The following is a 24,355-nucleotide window of genomic DNA, read 5'->3' as shown; positions in this document are numbered from 1 at the left end:
CCGCTGTCAGGGCCTCGGGTGGCGACCTGGGGACACCGCACCTGTTAGCGGGGACACGTCGCGCGGTCACTGTCGCCGGCGCCTTGCGACCCCAGCCTTGGAGGTGCAGCAGTAGGCCCCTTGGGGCTTCGCCGAGAACCCGGCCCAAGGAGGCCTAATGTTCTGACGCAGGTGACACCACCGAGAAGTGGTGGAGCTGTGATTAGGTCCCGTCCGACCGGTCCCGCAGCCCACACTTTGCACCGTTAGGTTCACGGCTAACGGTGCAGCGTGAGGTTAGACGTGAACTTGGAGGACTGGGGTGCAGCTCGAGCTAGGGTGCTCTGCTGAGCTGTGGACTCCTGGGCCCGGTCCCTAGCACAGGCAAAGAAGGTAGATGTGACACCAAACTCCTAGGTAACCAGAGCTAACAGAGCCCGGTGGGGCTGGTGTTCGGGACTTTGTTTCTATTTACAGTTCATCAGTCTTTTTTTTTAAAACAGTGGCAAAAAAAATTTTTTTTTTTTTGAGGAGCTCTCTTAACGGCCTGTAAGCCTTCTGTGTCCTTTGGTCACGGACAGATTGACTTGTCACTCTTAAGATTTTAAAGCTGAGACCCTGCAGCGGGAGCAAGAACAGAATACTTGTTTCCTCGACCTCTGTTTTCTACTCCAATGTAGTTTATTTGCCCCAATCTCTTTGTCTCAGTAAATGGTATCGTCATAGATGGTACCATCCCTTGTTCAAGTCAGAGACTGTCATCATGTCCCTTCTTCCCATTCAAACCTGCCACACCTCATATTTCTAACCACTTAGCTGTACCTCCAAGCGGCACCCCCAGAGCTATCCTCATGCTGTCATTTTAGTGTAAACTCCCATGTGTGAAGTGTTTATTGAACATCAGGCATGTATGTGGCATAGGAGTAAACAATCCTAAGAATTGCTGTTTGAGTGTAAAAGTCTTAGCAGGGTGGGTTGGATAATGAGATGGAGAAGTTAGAAATGCCATGTTAAATGTGTTAAATGTGACTAGGTACTAAGGACAAAATAAAGCAGAGAAAAGAAGGAGTTAAGGTTTTTAGGGTAGGATAGCCTAAGGTCTTCTGAGTAGGTGATGAGTAAATACAGGAGAGGAGGAGGGAGTGGGCAGTGCAAACATCTGGAGGGAAAATGTCATCACAGCCTTACTTCAGATCCTCCTATACCTCTTAATATACTAAGATAAAATCAAAACTTCCTAACTATAACCTGGGGATGGTGATTTAACCAGCTTAGCAAGACCCTGTCAAATAAAAAGGGCTGGGATTGTAGCTCAGTGGTAAAGCTTAGTCTGTTTGTTCCTGGCTACTGGAGGGGAAAAATCCCAGTTGTGGTTTCTGTCTTCTCTGTTACTTTGCTGCAACCAGACTTGTTACCCAGAACATGCCAAGTTCATTACCCAGGTACTTCTTCCCTTTGCCTGAAATACCCTTCTGTCTTTTGAAGGCTGACATCTCATTCTGTCCCCTGGGTTAAATGATATCACCTCTGAAGTGCTTCTAACCATCCTATCTGAGCACCTCCTCCTTTTCCCCAGTCTTTCATGGTGCCATGTTTTAATGACTCTATAGCACTTTGATGAGAAGTACTTGAAAAAATACACCCGTTTTTGGCTTCCCTCTTTCACTAGAAGTGTATAGATTCTGAGAGCAAAGACTATTCATTTCTCCTGTCTCCATATCTAGTAAGAATGAGAGGTCACTGGGAAGATTAAAGGTATGGGTTTTAATCTCTAAGAAAATGATAATTTTAAGAAATGCTTTATTTAATTTATTTATTTAGGTATTTTGAGACAGGGTCTCACTATGTAGTTGAGACTGACCTGGAACTCACTGTGTAGCCCAGGCTGGTCTTAAACCCACAGAGATCCTCCTGCCTTAGCCTCCCGAGTACTAGGATTACTGGTGTTTGCCACCACACCTGACAATGCTTTATTTTTTGATAATAGTTTTCTTACTATACCTACTTCTTACCCTGTTGGACCACAACATTGTGAGTAAGGAGACCATTTTTGGCAATAGGTATGTGTTGACCATATTAACACTTGCCTTTGTAGAGACGCTCTCCTGGTCTGCGTTCTGACTCTTCTTTGGAACAGAGCTTAAGAATCACTGTTGGCAATGACCACTTTTGTGTTAGCACACCAGAACGGCGACGCCTTAATGATCGACTGGAGTCACCAGTGGATAATCCAGAGGACATGGACAGGTAGGCAGAAATACTGCTGTTTTCTGAAAGATGTCTTTGAAAGGACGGTGTCAACACTCAAACTATTTCCTATGTCCCTGTGTGTGTACAAAGTATGACATTTCTAAGAGGGGATTGTATTAATATAGACTATTTCTGAATGAATTAGAAAAGACTTTTAAGAAGCTCACCATGGTATGTCTAGAAATAGAGTTCTGAGAGCTATAATCAGTCTCAAAAGCAAAAAAAATTAATTGAAATAACGTAGATTCTAAAACATTGGAACTGTGAGGGGTCCCTTATGCAAAGAAAGGTTCTAGAAAATAGGAATTTTTTTGTGTAATACTATCAAACTCAGGTGTGTTTTACCATTCAGCTCAATCAGCCCTTTTTATTTTTCATTTTGCAACAAGGTCTTGCTAAACTGCCCAGGCTGGACTTGAACTTAGGATCCTTCTGTTCCAGCCTCCTGAGTTGCTGGGATAACAGGCATGTGCTACCACGCCTGGTTGCAGGAAAGATTAAAAAAAATTTTTTTTAAGTTTGTGAAGGTCAAAATACTGATTCAGACAGGGTTTCAATATGCTTCATATATGTATGTATATTAAACGTATAGGCAATGGTAAAAGTTAGAAATCTTTAAAAATGTTTAAGTTCAACTATTGAGTGCTAAGGAAGGGCAGGTAGACTTACAACCTGGAATATTGACCTCAGGTACTAGGAAGTTGACTGTATATGGGAAGTAGGGCCAGGGGTTTAGCTCAGCGGCACAGCACCTGCCTGGCAAGTGGGACGTCCTGAGTATGATCCCTGGTACCAATAATAATAATAATAGGGCTGGGGATTTAGCTCAGTGGTTCCAGTGCTTGCCTTGCAAGCACAAGGGCCTGAGTTCGATCCCTGGTACCAAAATAATAATAATAATAATAATAATAATATAGGAAGTGAATAATCTCATTAGATATTGTTTACCTCAAAAAAATCAGAAAGATGGGAGTGCAGGGCTGAGACTGTGTCTGTTATGATCTCTGCTTGCATATCAAGAGTTTCCACAAATGATTAGCAGTAACAAAGATCAAAGAAATTATCTTTCATACCGAGGCTACCTGTTCAATAGTGCATGGAGCAGAGGTGGGCAGAAGAGGGTCAGTTGGGTAGAAGACTGAGGACAGTGCTGCTCTTGGTAGCATTGATTTCAAAGCTTCAGAGGCTGTGGACATGGTGAAGCGAGGCAGGGCAGGCCTATGTCCTAAAACACTGAGGGTTCAGAGGGCAGGGCTTCAAAGTTTGTGACTATATGCTTCAGGAGAAAACAGCTCTTGCCCTTCCGGTGGCTTCTATTTTAGGAGATTATTGAGTAGGCAGTTTGGGTAGGTGGTGCATGTAGTGTGATTCTTTTCCTTCCTTGCTGAGGTTTTGAGGGAACTTCAGCATTTCCTCTTTTTAGGCCTAGGTTGTCACCTCCCCTATGCATAAACTTTGTTATTAACTTCAGATAATCTGTTGTCTTTTTAAATTGTAAAACTTTTAGGACTATAATCATCTTTTTAGAAACATATATTTCAGAGAGACGTGAGCTTTAGAGAAAGTTAAATTAAGGTTCTGAATGGATGTTACAAGGCCGTTCTCTTCTACAACCTCCACATTTGTGTTTCTTTGCACTTTCTCAGTATGGTTTGTGGGGATGTTTATTGTCTGCTAAAACCAGGCCATGGGGCCATTGGCATATTCAGATGTCTCTTGACAGTGAGTCTCATCTTCCACTAATTAAATGGGACATTTCCAGCCTTTATAGATATTTATTTTCTTCTAAGACCATAATACAGAGGACCCCCAAAATTTTCTGGAGTTACGTTCCTTGAGCACTTGTGAATTGTGGAAAAACTAGGAATTTCAGATAGGGTAACAAAAAACCCTATAAATGCCTATTTTTACAGTTTAAACCATAAATATGTCTCCCATGGTATGTAATTTAATAAAATACTATATTAATAAAGCCGTGGTGCAGGGCATTTTGGTGGTATCAGGGATATTAGGGCTCGAGAATGCTCAAGATAGCTACATGCAGTGCAGCAACCTGTTATGATGTGGGAATGGTGCATCTGCCATAGCTGGGTTACAGGGCAGCAGCCAATCAGCAGCATGAAGAACTGAGTAATGCTCCCGGATTGGCTACTTGCAAACCTCTTGCCATTTTTTATATATACATATACATATATATGTATACATACACACATATATACACACATATACATACACACACGTACATACATGATTACAGGGAATATTTGTGATTTCCACAAAATTGTGAGGTTTCCAGGAACAATCATTAGTTAGGTTTAAGCAAAATCTGCACATGACTGAGGCCACAAACTCTGAACTGTGACTTTGCTGGGGTATACTGTATTCTTTTTTCTTCCTATTGAGTCTGGACATCAGCCAGGCACATATACATACACACACGTACATACATGATTACAGGGAATATTTGTGATTTCCACAAAATTGTGAGGTTTCCAGGAACAATCATTAGTTAGGTTTAAGCAAAATCTGCACATGACTGAGGCCACAAACTCTGAACTGTGACTTTGCTGGGGTATACTGTATTCTTTTTTCTTCCTATTGAGTCTGGACATCAGCCAGGTTACCAGGGTTGTTAGTGTTCTTATTTTAGCAGACCTTTAACTGACTATAATTTATTCCAAAACAGAGCATAAACAGGTTGTATGTAAAATTCTAAGAAACTGGGTTTCTCAGGACTAGTAGATACAAGTTCAATTTTTCCTGTTTATCAAAGTACTTTGTATACTAAACATTCTTCATTAGGAGAAATTCTTATCTCTTAGAGTTTGATGAAATAGACTATATTTCCCTTCGATTTTCTTAGGGAAAAGACCCAAGCAGACAACTTTCTTGGACATTTGGAGGACTCAGCAAAGGAAAAGAATGGAGAATTTAGAGTCTGAAGGACTCATTTTTTTATGTGCTGAGATTGAACCCAGGGCATTTAGGCAAGTGGTCTCTGGCACTTGAACTACATCACTAGCCATAAAGGACCTTTTAAAATAAATCATATATATTTTAACCACTTTATTGAGATATAATTAACATACCAAATAATTTACCCTCTTAAAGTGTGTATAGATCAGGAGCTTTTAGTACAGTCACTGTTGTGGATCTACCGGTACAGTCAATTTTATAGCATTTTTGTTATGTCATAAACCTGTCATCTTCAACCATTACTCTCTTCACACTTGTCCCAGCCCTAATCTATTTCTTTTCTATATGCATTTGCCTATTCTGGACATTTTTATTTTTCTGGTACCTGGAATCAAACTCAGGACATTGCACTTGCCAGGCAGGCACAGTGCCACTGAGCCACATCTCCGGCTCTCTGGACATTTTCATATAAATAGAATTGTATGTTACATTTCCTTTGTGACTGGCTTCTTTCATTTAAGAATGTTTTTAAGGTTTATTCATGTGGATAGTATTCTTTTCTATAGCCAGTAATATTTCATTGTATGCATAACCATGTTTTGTATATTAGTAGTGAATGAATGGACAACAATGGGTTGTTTTCACTTTTTGGCTATTATAAATAATGCTGCTAAGCCAGATGTGGTGGCACATGCCAGTGATCCCAGCACTTGGGAGGCTGAGGCAGGAAGATCATTATGAGCTTGAGACCATCCTGGGCTACCTAGTGAATTCAAGGGCAACTTGAACTACATAGTGAGACCTTGTCTCAAAACAAACAAACGCTACGGTGAACATCAGTGTACAAGCTTTCATGTGGAGGTAATGTACTTTTTTTTCTTTTTTTCCTTTGGCGTTAATGAAGATTGAACCCTGGGCTTTGTGCATGCTAGGCAGGCATTTATTGCCAAGTTACACTCCAGCCCTGCGTTTTCTAACTTGCTGAATGGAAATTTGTAGACGCACAAACATCGAACAGTACAGTGAACCCTCATGTGACCATTACCCCTACATCTAGCAATCAGTTTTTAAAATAGACTTTATTTTAGAAAACAGTTGGATTTAACATAGCCTTCGAGAGAATGTTCATCACTGGACTCCAGGCTACAAGAGATGTGGTACTTCTTAGGTCTGGCTCACTTTTGTCGTAGCCAGTTTTCTCTTATTTCTTAGGAGTCCTAAGAAATAAGAGACCTGAGTTTCTAATGCGCAACCTGATTTCTGACTATTTATATGCTAGCTTAAAAAAATTTATTTATTTGCTTCCTTTAATTGTATGTCTCATTTTGTTAGAGATTCTACATCTGGGCTAAGGCTTCCTGAGAAGCATCTTATTATTCCTAGCTTCTTGACGTTTAGTGTTGGATTAGAGCATGGGCTGGTATTCCACATAATAGTTTTAGTGTGGAGCTGACCATAAAAGCATGGATAGACTTGCCACTATCCTTGTAGCCTGTGTTATTTCCCCTACACTAATATAAGAAGACATTTTTATATGGTAGATGATATTTTAGTAATGGAGTGACTCAACTCCTAGCCATTCTTCCCTGCAAGTAGGTATGGTCATGACTGGTAGACCTATAGAGTAGGTCAGTTATGTTTGATTTAAGAGATCATCCTTGGTACATTCACATTCCTTCCTATTTCATACTTTGTTGATATCTCAAAATTCACTAGATTCCAATCTGGATTTCCACAGGTAGCATTCTTTTAGTGGAGGTGAGAAAGTTTAACCTTGATAGCCTTTCATGAAGTAATTTATAACTGTTGCCCAATTCTATAGCTTTGAACAAAGGCAGCACTGGTGGGTAAGAAAAGGCAACTTCATGGTGTTCTGCTAAGGGAGTCCCAGAGGTAGGAAAATAACTTTTAAAAAATCACTTCTAGGCGCATACATGTGCACACACATGCAGAGTAGTTACTACAAATAGTATGCCAATAATTACCATCCTTTATATAGTAATTTTCTTGAGCAAGAGTAACATGCACAAATTTCCATGCTTCATTTATATTGTTTAACAATTATATGCTTAGAGTTCTAGAGGATCTTTATTTCTTTTTTTTTTCAAGACCAAGAATTGTAGTTTAATCACATGTTCAGTATTTTTTTTCCTGGTACTGGGGATCAAACTCATGGCTTTGAGCTTGTGAAGCAGGCACAGCACCACTGAGCTGACTCGCTGGCCTGAGTTCAGTGTTTTTTGGTACACATACAGAATGATAAATAATTTTGAATAAAGTGTATAATTTACCATCTAAGAATATGTTTTTGAGCAAGATTTTCTTTTATGACCAAGGACATGTCTAGCAAATACAGTTTAACCAATTACTTTTTTTTCTGAAGCAAAACATTTATTGGTACATTTTAGATGTACTAATGATAACATTCATCATAGGGAATTTGTACCTGTACATGATATATCTTGTTTCTTCTTTTTTCCCATCCTTCTACTCCTCTTCCCCTCCTTATATACAAAAACTTTATTTACATTTTTTCCTTCTATTTTGTTTTTTTTCTTGTCCCTTCTTTCCTTTCCTTCTCCCCACTCCCTTGTTCCCCTTCCCATTTGAACATTTTCTTCCCATTTCCCAATGTCTCTTATACATTTTAATCCTTCTACTTTGGGTTTGTCACGAGAGAAACAATGTATTTAAACATTTGTCTGATTAATTTCACTTAAGAGTATGGTCTTGAGGTGCAGAGGATCTTTATTTCTATCTATGATTTAATTTTCTCTTTATAGAAGGTCTATAGCCACAGTGACCAGTGTGTTTGGTGCAGAGCTCTGAGCTAAAAGGAGTTGTCCCATCCTGTATTTTTTCTTTCATGGAAACTTTACATTCTTATGAAATAAAAACACAGTGAGCCAAACCATCACTTCTGTATGGGCCAAAGATTAGCAGAGTGCTTGTGAATATCCAGGAAAGATAGAAAGAAAGGTGACAAAACAGACAGTTCTGTGGGTTTTCATTTCCCACCCCCACAGTCGTACATATTTTTCCCAAGTGAGATGTCATAGAACTTTAACATGTAGACCTGAAGTTGGTGCTGGTGTGATATAAGTAGGGTAGAAGGCCCACAGTCTTCTGGTTGTTTTCCTCGTACCTTTTTCCTTTAGAGAACTCCTAAGCATTTTTTATAATCTCTGTGGAATACAGTTTAAAAACCCTTGTTCTGGACTGGTGTTCCTCACACTTTGAACCTGGAGGACAGGTCCTGTCCTGGCGGTCTTATTAAATTGCAGGCTCTGGCTGTAGTGGGCAGAACCAGAGGATTTGTGTTTCTAATAAATTCCCAGTTAATGCCATTGTTGCTGGTCCAGATTACGCTTTTTGTAGCAAAGAGCTTGAATTTGGTTAGTCTGGAGTTGTGCAAACTTGAGCTCTTTTTTTGGTACTAGAGATCCAACTGGGGACCTTGCGTTTGCAAGGCAGGAGGTGGCACCACTGAGCTAAATCCCCACCCTTAAGACTCTTATAGTCTGTTAGTGGTGTTTTCACATCTCCCAAACCCTAATATGATATTTTACATTCCCAGTATAATCAAAGAAATTAGTCTAAGAGTTGTATCTACATGTATTGGTAGAATCACCCCCTGGTTAGAGGCTGAAGCTCCTTGTGCCCTGGGGAAAGGGAGGAGAAATGTTTCATGTATCGCATAGATCTCTTCTTGGATTTCATAATTTATTATCTTTTGTACTAAGCATTCTGTAGTCCACTAGTCAAATATCAGTCATAACCTTGTCTGGTCTTGTCCTTTTCGAGTCCATTATATTTAATAATGCTTGTCTCTTTCCTCAGGGATGACCTGATTGATGATTCTGTCTTCACTCATCGCTCCCAATGCCCTCGGGGTCTTGAGCAATATATTTCCCAGGAGGAGCAGCCTCTTAGTCCCTTTTTGGGACAACTTGATGAGGACTACAGAACAAGAGAAACTTTCCTGCATCGATCTGATTATAGTCCCCATATCAGTTGCCATGATGAGCTCTTGAGGGGAACAGAACGGAATAGAGATAAACTCAAAAGCTCCTACTCTGTGCGATCTGAGGAAAGGAGCCGGGAGGCCAAAAGGCCCCGTTATGATGATACAGAAAAGATACACAGCATAGAAGGGGATCACCCAAATTTTACATCAGGGACTCGCAACTATCGGCAGCGTAGACGAAGCCCAAGTCCTAGGTTTCTAGACCCTGAGTTTCGAGAGTTGGACCTTGCCAGGAGAAAGAGAGAGGAAGAGGAACGAAGTAGAAGCTTGAGTCAGGAGTTGGTGGGAGAAGGTGATGGTGGCACTGGCTGTTCCATCCCTGGATTATCAGGTGCCCTAACAGCTTCAGAGCCTGGATATTCTTTGCATCGGCCTGAGGAAGTATCTGCAATGCCCAAGAAGTCCATTCTGAAGAAGCGAACTGAGGTGGATATGGAGCCTTCTTCTGTGCAGGTCTCTGTTAAATATTTTCTAGGGTCACTTGCTAGTCCCTTTGGTGTCTTAAACCCTGGTTATTTTCCTGGAGGCTGTGTCCCTAGTGGTATCTTTGTAATAATATATCCCACACCCAGCCTCCGCAGTATATATTACAAAGTATATATACTTTGTAATATTTGTCCAGCATTGTTATACCTGTGAGCAACACCTTATAGGAATGTCCAAGTGAAACCATAGGTCTCGTCATGCATTGGTAAAGGGCTTCCATTATTGTATTTTTAGGGTTCCTAAAGAGACATTTTGGAGAGTAGCTACTGAAAGTTTTTTTCCTTGTGGTAGATAGTCCTGTAGGACTCTTCAAATATGGGTTTCTTGTAAATGAAACTTAAAGGGAAAAAGGAGGAGTTGATCTGAATATCCTCATGTGTTTTTAGAGAGAAGAAAAATGTGTAAGTTGTAGGACAGTAGACCAGAAACCAAGCGATTCTAATTTTGGACCCACTGCTGCCACCAACTTGCTGCCTGATTTTTAGATAAGTCTCCTCATCATTCTGAGAGCCTTGCCATTTTTTCCTTTCTTATGAAAACATGATCAGGCAAGACCATTAGCCTAGCTAAACGGTTCTAAAGAAGTGACTGAGGGTACTTATAAAAGTTGTGCCTGCTTAGTTAAAATTCCAGAGTTACTGTTGGTCACTTCTAAGTAGCACCACTTGTATGTTTTTTCTTTTGGAGATCCATAGAAATGAAAATCTGTGGTATCCCTAAAATCCTTTTGAAATCAAATTCTTTGAAAAAAGACTTTTAAAAAGAGTGAAAATGGGAATTCCGTGAAGTCTGCCTCATTTTCTTGTTGGAGCAAAGACATGTAGAGAGATGGGGAACCCATATCTCAGACTTGGCTAACGACATGTCCTTTAGACTTTTATCTCCCTTGTTGATTCAGAAAGAACAAAGCTTTAAAGTATTTATCTCAGCTACTAATATCCTGAGATTCTGCAAGGGGTTAAATCAATTATGTTTGCCTTTGCAGCTTGGTAGTTTTTCCAGCAGCACCAGCACCAGCCAGGATCACCCAGGGTACTCTGGACGCTCATCTCTTCCACTAAGTGGTGCTATTGCAGCTTTTGCCACAGAGAATGAAGACAAAGTGAGGACACTGGAGACTACCCTGAAGGAACCTCAGGTCAACCTCTACCAATGGGGTCCCCTCCCCGGGGTGCCCAAAGACAACAGTCCTCTCAGAGAAAGGTTTAGAAGTTTTCTGTGCCACAAAGAAAAACTGGATTTGAAAGCTGAGGGACATACAGACTTCTTATTGCCCCATGAGAGAGCTAGCCAGGATGGAAGTGGGTTTTCCCGCATCCTGAGCATGTTGGCAGATTCTACTAGCACACAGGAGAAAAGGCGCCGAAGCTTCCCTGACATTGAGGATGAGGAAAAGTTTCTCTATGGGGATGAAGAAGAGGACTTTAAGGTAGAGTCACCACCAAAACCCCTTGGGAGCTCTGAGAATGAAGTTAGGGAGAAGGCAAGCTCCTTGCCCTCTTCATCTCCGTCTATAAAGCTGGAATCCCTGGAAGAGACCAGTCCTGAGTATGCCAAGATTCATGACTTGCTAAAGACCATAGGGCTGGATATCGGAGTAGCAGAGATTAGTCAACTGGCTGTGCGTACACAGGAACGACTTCATGGCAAGAAGCCATCATCACGCTCCACAGCTGATCGCCGTTCCTCTGTTGACCGACACTTTTCAGCGGACCGTTGCTCTTCTGTTGACCACCGTTTCTCGGTCGATCAATGCTCCTCAGATTCCCACAGGCTGGATGACAGGGAGGCACACCATAGCAATGCCCGCTCCCCAGAGGGGTCCCATCCACACCCAGCCTCCCCAGTGGATCCTTACTTGCTCACAAAACACAGCCCTCCCTTCCTAAAATCTGACCATCCAGTGGGGCATATTTCAGGACCCAAGGTGGTTGGCAGTGGGTTTCAGTCAGCTGTTGCAGTCAGATGCGTGTTGCCCTCTGCACCATCTACTCCAGTTAGGCTTCCCCACTCTGCTTCATTATCTCAGTTTCATGTGCCACAGGCCCCTCAGTTTGCTGCCGCTCGGATACCTCCAAACTACCAGGGACCTGCCATCCCTACTACTTCTTTTGATGCCTATAGGTCCTACATGGCCTATGCAGCTGCAAGATGGCCCATGTACCCTGCATCTCAGCCAGCAAGCCCCCTTCTACCTGAGCTACACAGAATAATGCCACTAACCAAACAAGCTTCTCGGAGCCGTCCCAACCTCCTTGTGATTCCCACTGTGACTCCTGACAAGCCCAAACAGGAGGAGCCAGTGCCAGACTCAGTTCCTGCTCCCCTGGTGCCTGTCCAGGTGTCCATCCCACCACTCATAAGATACAACCCAGAGAAGATCTCTGATGAAAAGAACCGTGCTTCTCAGAAGCAGAAGGTAGATACTTGCTTTGGAGATCTTGTGCCTGAGTTGTTTTTTGTTTTGTTTTTTTAAGAGGGGGCTAAACATTTAAGACCCTTCTACTCTCAGTCCTTTGGAGGTTGCAGTTATCACCCTAAGTATGTAATGTAAACATCCCCTAATCTCATGTGTTTTGTTCTTACCACTAAACAAAGTCTGGCCATAAGTCCCTTTTTGATTGCTAGACTTTTCAATATTTATTTCTCAGTTTATATTGATGGCCTTAGAGAACATTGAGGGTAGGCGCCAAGAGCCTTAAAGTCTCCCATAGTCTCACTTTTTTCCACATTAAAAAAAATTAGCTAATCCTTGGACGGCAAAAAATACTTCCTCTTAATTTTCTGTTATACTCAAATACCCTGAACTTCAGGCTTTAATTTATTGAAGTGTTTTTTGGAAAAGGTTCAATAAAGGCAATGCTTAAGACTTCGAAGACAATAAGTATTTGAAGACCGAATATACTTTTTCATTATTTTCCTTATAGACTAGTACCGAAGTCAGGACTGATAATACATAGACTTTTTTCCATCAGCCTGAGACAAGCCATACATACACATACACATACACACACACACACACACACACACACACACACACACACACACACACACATATATATTTTTTTTTTTTTCCTATTAGGTGGTAGTAATACAGTTTAAAGATCATGAGCTTTAGGGCATACATACCTGTATTTTAAGTCTTTCACTGATTGGGTAAGTTAACTTTACATCAGCTGAGTTTTCTTACCATAAAACAGAGAAAATGTGAGGATTAAATAACATGAAATACATAATCTGACTAATGCTGTGTCTCATCCATGGCACACAATAGTTTCCCTCTCCGTGGCTCTCTGGCTGAGAACCAGGGTTGTCAGTAGCTTTAGGTGATTGCTGCATAAGAATACTACTTCCCCCCCAAAAATACAACTTACTGGGTAGTATGGTTCTGCAAAGAAGGATAATTCTCTGAAATCTAGATCAGAATGAAATAGCATTTGACTACAAAATTGGTGCCTCACATACCTTGAGACCATACTCAAGTGAAATAAATGGGACACACATGTTCAAATATCACATGGTTTCTCTGGTGTGAGAAATGGAAAGTGTAAATAGAGGCCAAAATTGATAATATTGTGAGAAAAAAACCAAACAAACAAAAAAACAGTGCCTCGCTGTGCCAGGTATTTGATTCTTGGATTGAAATAACTAGCATGAGGGCTTCTGGAAGAAGGTAGTAGAAAAAAGAGGATGTTGGAGTCTGAGGGACTCTCTTACCGTTTTGTACACTGCAGGTTATTGAAGAAAGGGAAAAACTGAAGAGTGATCGAGAAGCCCGCCAGAAGAAAATGTACTATCTCAGGACTGAGTTGGAACGACTACATAAACAACAAGGTATCAAACAATTCCTGTGCACAGCTGCCTTTTTTGTAGTGACTTGAATAGGGGAGGTGTTGGTACTCTTAGGCAGGTTCAGTGACCCAAAGCCTCACTTGTAAAAAAAATTTTCTTTGTTCCTGTACGTAATAATATCTTAATTATTTTTCCCCATTCCTCGCTTTCCCCTTCAATCCTTCTTTCTCCCTCCCTCTCTCTCCCTCCCCCCTTTATTCTATTAAGTTTATTGGTACATTTTAGGTACACAGTACAGTTACATTCATCATTGAGATCTTGTACCTTTACATGATGTAGCTTGGTTCTTATTTTTTCCCCATTCCCCTGCCCTTCAACCCCTCCACCCTTCCCTATTTTATTTTATTTTGTTTTTTTCATACCAGGGATCAAATTTAGGACCTTGCACTTGTGAGGCAGACAGCAGAACAACTGTGCTAAATTCCCACCTCCACCCTTCCCTATTTACAAGGACTTTGTTTCCATTTTTTTCCTTTTCTCATATTTTTTCTTTTCCCTCTTTCCTTTCCCCTACCTCTCCCACTTCCCCTATACCTTTAGACCTTTTTTTCCTCTTTCACATTGTTGATCTAAAAAAATTTCTTTTGACATAGAGTGGAGGAGGTAGCTTTGCAATGGGGTGCTTACCTTGTATGCATGAGGCCAAGGCCATGGTTTCAGTCTCTTGCGCCACAAAAGAGAAACCACTGTTCTCCCAGATTATCAATATCTTACTACATTTGCTCTATTTTTTTTTTAAGAGTAAGAAAACTTATTGGGGAATAGAATTGAGGAATAGGAATAACTCCGGAGAGGCAGGAGGGGTCCCCAATGTGTTGCTCTGCTCTATTTAATTTACCTCAGTCTGTGTGTATGTGTGTGATTTTTCCTGAACTGTATTTATGGTAAGTTGTAGATGTGGCCCTCCTTTACCCCTAAGTACTTAAAGGTATATTTCTTTTATTTTATTTATTTATTTATTTTTGGTACTGGGAATCAAACTCAGGACCTTGTGTTAGTGAGGCAGGCGCAGTTAAGTGTATATTTCTTAACAGTAAAGAATTTGTATTCATTAAAGCTGAAAAAAAAAAGAATTTGTATTCATAACCATAGTACACTAATCAAACAGCAATGTGGTACTATTATCTAGTTCACCAGTCTTGTATTTTACCAGTTGTCTCAATAATTTGTGTGTGTGTGTGTGTGTGTGTATGTGCGTGCGTGTATGTATGTATGTGTGTATGTGTGGCTAGGAATTGAACCCAGAGCCTTTGCACTGAGCTACATCTCTGGCTCTTTTTTTGTTTTGTTTTGTTTTGTTTTGAAGTAGGGTCTTGCTAAGACAATAAGTTGCCTAGGCTGGCCTCCTAGTCTCCCAGAGTGCTGTGATTACAGGCATGGGTCACCATGCCCAGGGGCTCCCAGTAATCTCTTTATAGCAAAAGAAAGACAAACTTATTCATCACATTCAGTTGCTATGTTCTTTTAGTCTTCTATCTTTTAATAGTAATTCCTGAGTCTGTATTTTATAACATTGAATTTTTAGAAGACATCACATACTTTGTAGCATATTTCTTAATTTTGGTTTGTCTGATGTTTCCTTATGATTAAATTTTGGTATTTAGGAATATTACAGAAGCAATGATAAGTTTATACCATATGTTGATTTATTCCATTACTGATGATAATAATTTTGATCACTTGGTTAAGGTGGTGTCTGCCAGGTTTCTCTACCATAAAGTTACTGTTTTATCCTTTTTTTTGTTTTGTTTTGGTTTTTTGAGACAGGGTCTCACTGTATAGTTGAGACTGACCTGAAACTCACTATGTAGCCCAGGCTGGTCTTGAACTCACAGCAATCCTCCTGCCTCAGCCTCCCGAGTGCTGGGATTACAGGCGTGGGCCACCACGCCCAGCCCTGTTTTATCCTTTTAAATTAATAAGTATTTTATACTGAAGATACTTTAAGGTTACATTTTTATTTGCTAGTTAAACATCCATTGATAATTCTTGCCCAAATCAATTATTATGATTATTATTAAATAATGATTTTCCATTGTCACCATTCCTTCTGCTTTGACTAGTTGGCTTCTGTCAAAAGAAGGAACTTCTCAACCCCTACACCTATTTGTTTACTCATTCCTGGATTCTTCACTCAGTGGTAGCAGGTTATAACCTTTCATTATCATTTATTTTCATGCTCAGAATGTCTCAGATTTAGCTAGTGGAACCCCCATGAGCTGGCTCCATGCCCTTTCAGTAGTCCCTCATCTCCTTTTGAGCATGTCCTTACTTTTTGCTCCACGATACTCTGTAATGCTGCACCCCTCCCCATACTGGAATTGAACTCAGAACCTTGTACTTGGCAGGCGGGCATAGTGCCACTGAGTTAAATCCCCGGCCCTTGTAATGCCTTACATTTTTTTTTTTTTTTTGGTACCAGGGATTGAACTCGGGTCTTTGTGCTTGCAAGGCAGGCCACTGAACCACTGAGCTAAATCCCCGGCCCTAATGCCTTACTTTTTATTCCATTTCTTCATCTGTGCTTTTAGGGATTGATATACGTAATGAAAAAAAGAATATCACAAGGCCTCTGAATATTGCAGCTTACAGGATGAAATAACAATAGAAGATATAATTGCTTCTGTCTGGGTGTGGATTGTTTAAGGATAAGAAATTTATTTATCCTTCAAAGATCAGTCTATGAGTATCTGCAGTTTAGAATAAGGGATAACATTAGGTGAGCCTGAGACAAAACCTGAAACTCACTGTGGGAGTTGGTAGTGTCCTTAAATCAGATAAAATATGTGACTTTAATATTTTTTTACCCACTGAATAATTATTTGGTTCTCTGAAGAGGGGACAGCTGCCATATTCAAAGTTACAGTATTTATTAATCTTAGGGGAATATGCACACAGAATGTGTATGTCCTATTTGGAGAGTTGGTAGAACCATGAAGCTTATTTATATCCTCTTAACAGTCACCCTGCAGAAAGGATAATATGACTGATCACCTATCCTGCCCCTTCATATGAGGTGGAAGGAGAGTCTCATTTATTAAAAACTTTTGTGGAAATGATTTTGTAACTATAAAACTCTGATAGGCCATTACTTTAAATGAAAAATGACTCACTTTATTTCCTCCATTTTTTCTATTGGCACTTGACTACTCAGGGGAGATGCTACGTAAGAAGAGAAGGGAGAAGGATGGTCACAAAGACCCACTCCTGGTGGAGGTGAGTCGGCTGCAGGATAACATCATGAAGGACATTGCAGAGCTAAGGCAGGAAGCAGAAGAGGCAGAAAAGAAGCAATCTGAACTCGACAAAGTGGCTCAGATCTTGGGAATTAACATCTTTGATAAATCCCAGAAATCCTCAAATGACAGTAAAGACCCCACTGAAAAACCTGGGAAAGCAGAAAAATCTAAGAGCCCAGAGAAAGTATTGGCCTCTTCAAACTCTTCTAGCAATAAGGTAATAACTCAGCTTATATCTTTTTCTTTCCACAAACTCCTACAGAAGCTTTGTAATATTTTCTTGGCTTCATTTTTCAAAGTATTCTTAACTCTTCTTAGAATTATTTTCTTTCATTCATTCTTTTTTTTGGTATTTTTGACTTTTATAATTTCTTGCATAAGATAATGATTTGTGTCCTGAAGAATTTGTTTTATATTTAGCATGTATCGGGCTTCAGTTCATTCCTTTTTTTTATTAATATATATGTAGTACATAATGTGTACTTTCCTTGTAGGGAATTGGTACGTGTATATAATACAATTTAATTCCTTTTCTCATCCCTTTTTCCTTCCCTCCTTCTCCACTCCACCCATCTCTTGATCTTGTTCTTTTTTTTGGATATATGTATTTACAGTTTATAATATTTATATTTTCTTAAAGCATCGATCAAATCATTGTGCTCTCCTTCAGAATTGTAGCAGTTCCTTGTTGCCCACAAAATGGTACACAAAATCCTTAGCATCTAAGGCCTTCCATGTTCTTGTTACAGAATTTATTCCTTAACCTACTCTGGTCCAGTGTAGGTATATGTCGGGTTTCTTGGGAGGTTTATATTTAGTAACCATGTTCCTGTGTGCCAATGTGTTGCTAAAACCAATGGCTACATTTCAATTCTCCATTCAGCAGCATTAACTCAGGAAAGTACTTTCTTCTTCAAATGCTTTCTTGTTTTATCTTCTGTCATACTTCTTTTCCTCTGGCTACTGCAGCTTGTCCTTTACTGCCTGTCCTTCTGTACATGATCTTTAAATACTTGAACTTGTCAGGGCTCATTCCTAGCCCAGTTCTTCAGAATCCTACTCTTTCTCTCCAAGTCGTTTCATCTAGTTCTATGTGAAAATACTATGTGTCAACTTTCATTTTTATGTTTCAGCTAAAATGATTCTTTTGAGTAGTGTAACAGCCCACTCTCTGGTGTTATCTATTTTTTTTTTTTTTATACCAGAGATAGAACTCAGGTCCTTGTGCTTGTGAGGCAGGCAGTGGAACCACTGAGCTAAATCCCTGGTCCTGGTGTTATCTATTCTTAATGAATAGCACCACTATCCAATAGCCTCCCTGCTCACCTTCCTGCCTTTCTCCCCATCTGCCTGCCTGCCTGCCTGCCTGCCTTCCTTCTTTCTTTCCTTCCTTCCTTCCCTCCTTCCTACCTATGTACCTTTCTTCTTTCCTTCCTTCCTGTACTAGGAATTGAACCCAAGGACTCATACATGCTAGACAGTTACTTTCCCACTGAGCTATATTCTTATTTTTCACAGGGTCTCAATAAATTGCCAAGGTTGTCCTCAAACATAATTCTCCTGCCTGAGCCTCCTGAGTAGCTTAGAATTGTAAGCCTGTGCCACCATGCCTGGGTATCTAACAGTTTTCATGTTAACAATTTCAGGAACATTCGTAGTACTTTCCTCTTCCTAACTGCCCTATACCAAATCAATTACAAGTCCTGTAGCTCTCTTTTCAAAGTAAATCTCAGTTGTAATCCCCTTACTGTCTCTATTTCCATCCACTTCAGTTCTTGCTTGTACTGCAACATTCTTAGTCTTTTCTTCACATGTAGCCAGTGATTGTAATACTCCCTGACCTGCCTCTTCAATTGCATGCCTCTTCCTTCTTGGTTACTGTAATTTACTGGCCTTTTTCTTCCTCAAACATATCATTCACTCTAGTGCCTTTACATCTTCCCTTTCTTTACCAAGCAAGCCTAACTCTTTCCTTTTTCTCTCTCCTAGCTCATAGTTATTCTTCAGATCACAGCATTACTTCAATTCCCCTCCCTGATTTGTCAGACTATTAAATTTGCTTGTAATAACTTATAATTTTCCCTTTTTGCATTTATGACAGTTGTAATTATGTAATTACACATGTTCTCCCAATTAGTTTTTAGCATTCAAGGGATCAGGAGTTAAATCTGTCACATTCTTCATTGTAGTCCCCCATATATAGCTAAGTGCCTGGCACATAGTAATGAGTAGTATTCAAAGAACGTTATACTACATCTTATACTCTTACTCTATCTCACAGTGCTCACAGTTTTCCAGATGTGCAGTATGCTATCTGATTTTTCATTAATAAAGTTAGGAATAATCTTTCTTGGAGCCCTCCTCATCCATTGAGGATCCGCCTGATGAATAATCCTTCCTACATGAAGAATTGTCAGAATTCTGTCCAGATTTAGTCATCCTTTTTTTTAGCATTCCCATTAATAAATTCCTTGTTTCTTTGTAAGATTTATTTCATTCTGTCTAAAAGATTATTCTCATATCTGTTTTCTCCTCTAAATGAAAGATTCTTGAAGATAAAGAAACACAACTGATTTATCTTTCTGTTTTCACATTATTCAGTATGTTAGGCACATGGTGTAGGTACTCAGTTAATGTTGAGGGATAGGGAAGAGGGTGTCCTCTATTATTTATCAGCCTTGCTCTAATTTCTGTCTTCCTAGGAGAGCTCTCTCAATGAGATAGACTCTAGTCTCTTTATACGTAGATCTTGAGTCCAGGATCTTTGTTGAGAGAATTATGAGCTTAAACAATCTGGCCCTTTTTAGTTAACTTACAAGATGTGATCAAAATACACAGTGAATGTTTACATTTAAAAAAAAAATAATACAGTAAACACATTGACACACTGCCATTCCCTCCTCCTGAGAATGCTCCCCCTCATGTCAAACATACTTATCCCATCATTCTTGCCACTTTCTGAAGCATTAGAGAAGTCCTTTTCTAAGTGTCTTTATTAGATATGATCAGAAGATCAAAAGTGCTGCTGCGGAGTGCTACCAATGGAAAGCCAGCTCATATAAACATGATGGTATGTTCTCATGCACCTTATTCACTGGATCTGGCAGGCAGCAGAACCACTGAGCCAAATCCCTGGCCCTATTATATCTTGATGTATATAATTTTATATATTCTTCTTTTGTTCCTTTAACAAATACTTATTAATCACCAAGAATGTGTCAGGCACTATTCTAGATGTGGAAAGTATAGCAGGAACAGTATAGATTATGTTTTCGTGAAATAGGAAAAGACACAGTAAGTATACAAAGTCATATTAGGTAATGAAAAATGCCTAAAAGGAGCTGAGTGTGATGGTACACACCTGTAACCCCATCACTCAGGAGGCTGAGGCAGGCGAGTTTGAGGCCAGCCTGGGCTACATACTGAGTTAAAGGCCAGCCTGAACTATATATCAAGAGTCTAAGAAGAGGGTTATAAATTCATTGGAGAAAGGTATTTTCGTTAAAGTAACTTTTCACAGTCTATACCTCTTTACATATCTTTATTGTTTATTCAGATGCATTTTGTTACTCATGTATATCATGAACAAATTTCCATGTCAATGAACACACTTCTATAATTTTTTTCTTTTTTTCTGTACTAGGAATTGAACTCAGTGCCTTATACATGCTAGGCAAGTGCTCCACTATTTAGCTACATCTCCAGCCCTTTAATATGAACTTTTTTTTTTTTTGGCACCAGGGATCGAACTCAGAACCTTGAACTTGTGAGGCAGGTGGCAGAACCACTGAGCTAAATTCCCGGCCCCCCTTTAATATGGACTTTTAATGACTTTGTTTTTGTGGGTTTTTTTCCCACATTGATAGCAAAATTTAGCTGACCAATCAAATCACCTTTCTTGACATAATTTCCTTAGACTAAATGTCAAGGAAGAATTTCTGGGTCAGAAGTATCCAGAATGTTTGAGGTATGGAATACATATTCCTAGATTGCCTTCCAGAAGATGGTGCCAGTTAATACTCCCACCAGCAGTGGATGAACTTTCTGATTCCCTTCCTTCCAAGTGTGACTCTTTTAAGCATCTGTTTTTCCCTTTTGCTATCTCCTATCTTCACAGATCAGCCAGTATTCCAGGTGCCTACTTTCTTTTTCTTTTCTGCTGTAAAGCCCCATGCATACTTATTTTTTCTGTATGACAAAATTACCTTTTTTCTGTTCCTCACACACTAACATTAACCAACACTACTCTCCAGTTTTCCATATCAGAATAAATGTGATGTTTGAGTTCACTGTCACCAGTTTTTTTCATTTACCCTAACTTGTCAGTTACCTTTGCATTTTGATTTTTCTTCTTTCTGTAGTTGCCTTTATAATTTTAATATTTAACCATTGTATTTGTTTGCATAGATAACACATTCATTATCTACCAGAAGTTATACAGTAAGAAGACTCATACTCTGTTCTTAGTTCTTCTCACCAAAGGCAACCAGTATTTTCACTATCTTGGGTGGTATTCTAGAGATATTTAGGATGTGTAAGCAACTATACTACCATTATGATTTATTCTCCATGAAATGAGAATTAATGGAGTCTAATTAGCTTTCTTTGAAACTTGTAGCCTTGGTTCTCCCCAGCTTATATGGGTTTTTTAGGCATTAGAAATATGGTCCTATAACCATATTCCTATTATTATGGACACTTTTTCTGACAGAAAAGAAACATGTTTGTCTTGAATTCCTTTGTAAGTGCAGGTTTTTCCCCTCTAGGAATCAAAGGTAAACCATGAAAAGTCCCGTATTAAGAGCCCTAAGCCTGCTGAAAGCTCTCAGCCTCCTGCTAAGCAGTCTGATCAGCCTGTTGCTAGTTATGAGTATTATGATGCTGGTAACCACTGGTGCAAAGACTGCAATACCATCTGTGGGACCATGTTTGACTTCTTCACCCACATGCACAATAAGAAGCACATACAGGTAGGTATCTTGCCCTCTGTTGTTTCCACTATCACCCTCATTTGCTTCCAACTTCTGTATGCCCATCTGCATTACAAAGCTGAAAGATGAAGTATTCTCAATCTGAAGAGCCAAGAGATATCAACAAAGGAGACACTGTCCCTAGGGCTTAGACCAGGGTACCTGCCTAGAACTAACCATCATGACAAGTGTAAGTGAGGCCTCTGCCTCTTTTGATTCTTTACATGCCTTATTTTTTTGTTTCATTTTATCTATTTCTAGTACTTACTCTAACATGTGTTTACCTTTTCCACAGGTGATTTCCATTTAAACAGTTGGCAGAAGGGATGGGTAGTGGGTGGGTATTGAGGGGCTTCTGTTTCCCTGATCTTATATATGGGGTGGGGGGAGAAAAGTGGGTCGTTGAGTTTTTAGTACTGTTGTGTGAGCGCCTCTGCCTCTTGCAAATAGACACTGGATCCCTACCACAGACCTTGGGCTTCAAAGACCCAGAGTGAGGTCAAGCAAGATGCTGTAAAGCGCACTGACAAGATAACTGTTCCTGCAAAAGGTATGTTTCCTCTTTGACTCTGTTATGGTTTCCTTACATTCATTTGAGAAAGAGATGTCCCTATACCAAGGAAGTAGCCAGGAAGTAGCATAGCCTAGTCATACCTATTCCTTTTAACAAAGCTGTAAGAATGGCTTTGATGTACTTATGTGTTAGGTCCTAAAGGTAGAAAAAGAATGATCTCTACCTATATGGCTAGAAATCTAACAGATATTCAGTATATAAGTACCACTTAAAATAGAGCAGAACAGCTGTTTTTGTCATTAGCTTATGCCCCAAAATCTTACTGATTTGAAGTCCAGGTATAAAAGACCATAAAAGGTGTAGTAATTTAATTACCTTTTCAACTAAGAACTATAAAATATTTTGAGGAGTTCAGGGGTAAGTTGAAAAGTAAAAAGTTTGGCTTTAAACTTTTCACTTTATCTTCACAAGTATTAAGTGATGGCTACCACATGCTTTAGCTCTGCAGACTATAGATTCCTGGGTAATTAATACTAACATGAGAGATCCTCATACAAATGATAGTGGGCTGTTTGGGCTGGTTTAAGCCTCCCAGGATCCTTTATGCTACCTGGAATTCTAGGACAATCAGCACCAGAGATAGGTCTAGCATAGGTAACTCCTCATTTAGCCAGTTAGTGTTCCCAAGAGATAGAAGGAAGAGATTGAGAGCTCAAGCCTTAGACTGGAAGGACTGTGCCCTTGGGATTCAACCAAAATGCTGCTCTGACTTCAGAGTGGGTAAGGTACAACCATCATACTACAAAGGGTTGGTGAGATTTCCTTTAGTTGTTGTCACTCTTGGTGAAAAAGACTTATTTCCTTAACTTTTATTTCTTTCAGGCTCGGAGTTTCTGATTCCTACCACTGGATTTTACTGTCAACTCTGTGAAGAATTTTTGGGGGATCCAATTTCTGGAGAGCAACACGTGAAGGGTCACCAACACAATGAGAAATACAAGGTTGGTTTGTGTAGTATCCTGTGAAGTTTACTGCCTTCTGTAATAACTTTTTTAACTTTGTAGAATTTCAGAGTCAGAAATAGTCACTGACACTTCAAATTCCACATAACCACTAGGTGATTCCCCTCAATCCTAATGAGAGAAACAGAGCTAACAAAACAGCTAGCAGAAAAAAGATTACTTGAAAGGATTATTCTAGGGATTTCTGCTAAGTGAATTCTAACAATGGCAGGGGCCAAGATTTTCCCTTACACTGTTTTGACCAGTTGTTGAACTTTTATCTTTTCTCTTCCCAGAAATATGTGGATGAAAATCCATTGTACGAGGAACGGCGGAATCTGGACCGCCAGGCTGGTTTGGCTGTGGTCCTAGAGACAGAACGGCGACGGCAAAGTGAGCTAAAACGCAAACTTAGGGAGAAACAAAAAGAGGAGAAAGAAAAAAAGGCAAAGGTTGTGAAAGAAACAAAGGAGGGTGACAAGCTCTGTATGGAATTAGAAGACCAAGTCTCTGAGAGTTGGAATGCCCCTGAAAAAGCTGAAAATAAAAAGAATATGAACATCAAACTCCAATTAAAAGAAGTGAAGAAGGAATCACCAATATCATCATCTTTTGGGAAATTCAGCTGGAAGAAGCCAGAAAAAGAAGAGGAAAAGAGTTCAGTGGTGGGCCCAAGTATCCTTAAAGAAGAGACTGCGGAAAGCAGTAAGGACAAAGAAGATAGCAAAGCTGAAACTGGGAAGGTGAAGCCCATCAAAATCAAGCTGTCTGGAAAAACTGTTGTTGCACATACCAGCCCCTGGATGCCTGTAGTGACAACTTCAACTCAGACTAAAATCCGACCCAACCTGCCTATCCCATCCACGGTACTCCGCAAGTCAGGTGCAGCTACAGTGAGCAAGCCTGCTCCTCTTAACACCTTTTTGTCCATCAAGTCATCTGGAACCACTGCTAAACCTTTGCCAGTGGTTAAGGAGTCTTCAGCTGATCTTCTTTTGCCTCCAGACATTATCTCCAAAGCTTTTGGAGGAGAAGAGGTGATTCTAAAAGGGTCTCCAGAAGAAAAAGTACTGGCTGAAAAGAATGAGCCATCCCATACCCCTGAGATGTTGCCACCACCC

At 40.0% G+C, this 24,355-nt stretch overlaps 1 protein-coding gene across 1 annotated transcript; it reads left to right on the top strand.

Moving 5' to 3' along the window:
- Positions 1-2,149: 2,149 nt before the first annotated feature.
- Positions 2,150-22,158, top strand: Znf318 (zinc finger protein 318). Its single transcript, XM_010617667.3, has 6 exons — positions 2,150-2,226; positions 8,986-9,625; positions 10,644-12,077; positions 13,393-13,492; positions 16,665-16,966; positions 21,516-22,158. The coding sequence occupies exons 1-6, from the start codon at positions 2,219-2,221 to the stop codon at positions 21,807-21,809; spliced, it is 2,778 nt and encodes a 925-aa protein (XP_010615969.1). The 5' UTR covers positions 2,150-2,218; the 3' UTR covers positions 21,810-22,158.
- Positions 22,159-24,355: the final 2,197 nt, after the last annotated feature.

This window comes from Fukomys damarensis, unplaced genomic scaffold (genome assembly GCF_012274545.1).
Source record: "Fukomys damarensis isolate Sample0158 unplaced genomic scaffold, DMR_v1.0_HiC HiC_scaffold_20, whole genome shotgun sequence".
NCBI lineage: Eukaryota > Metazoa > Chordata > Mammalia > Rodentia > Bathyergidae > Fukomys > Fukomys damarensis.
The sequence above is the reverse complement of the archived record's forward strand: the minus strand, read 5'-3'. Positions and strand labels throughout refer to the sequence as shown.

What these genes read in the sequence shown, in the direction of transcription:
- Znf318 (XM_010617667.3), top strand. An exon ending in TGGAGCCTTCTTCTGTGCAG is followed by an intron (nt 9,626 to 10,643) that starts GTCTCTGTTAAA and finishes TTGCCTTTGCAG; the next exon opens with CTTGGTAGTTTTTCCAGCAG. An exon ending in ACGACTACATAAACAACAAG is followed by an intron (nt 13,493 to 16,664) that starts GTATCAAACAAT and finishes TTGACTACTCAG; the next exon opens with GGGAGATGCTACGTAAGAAG.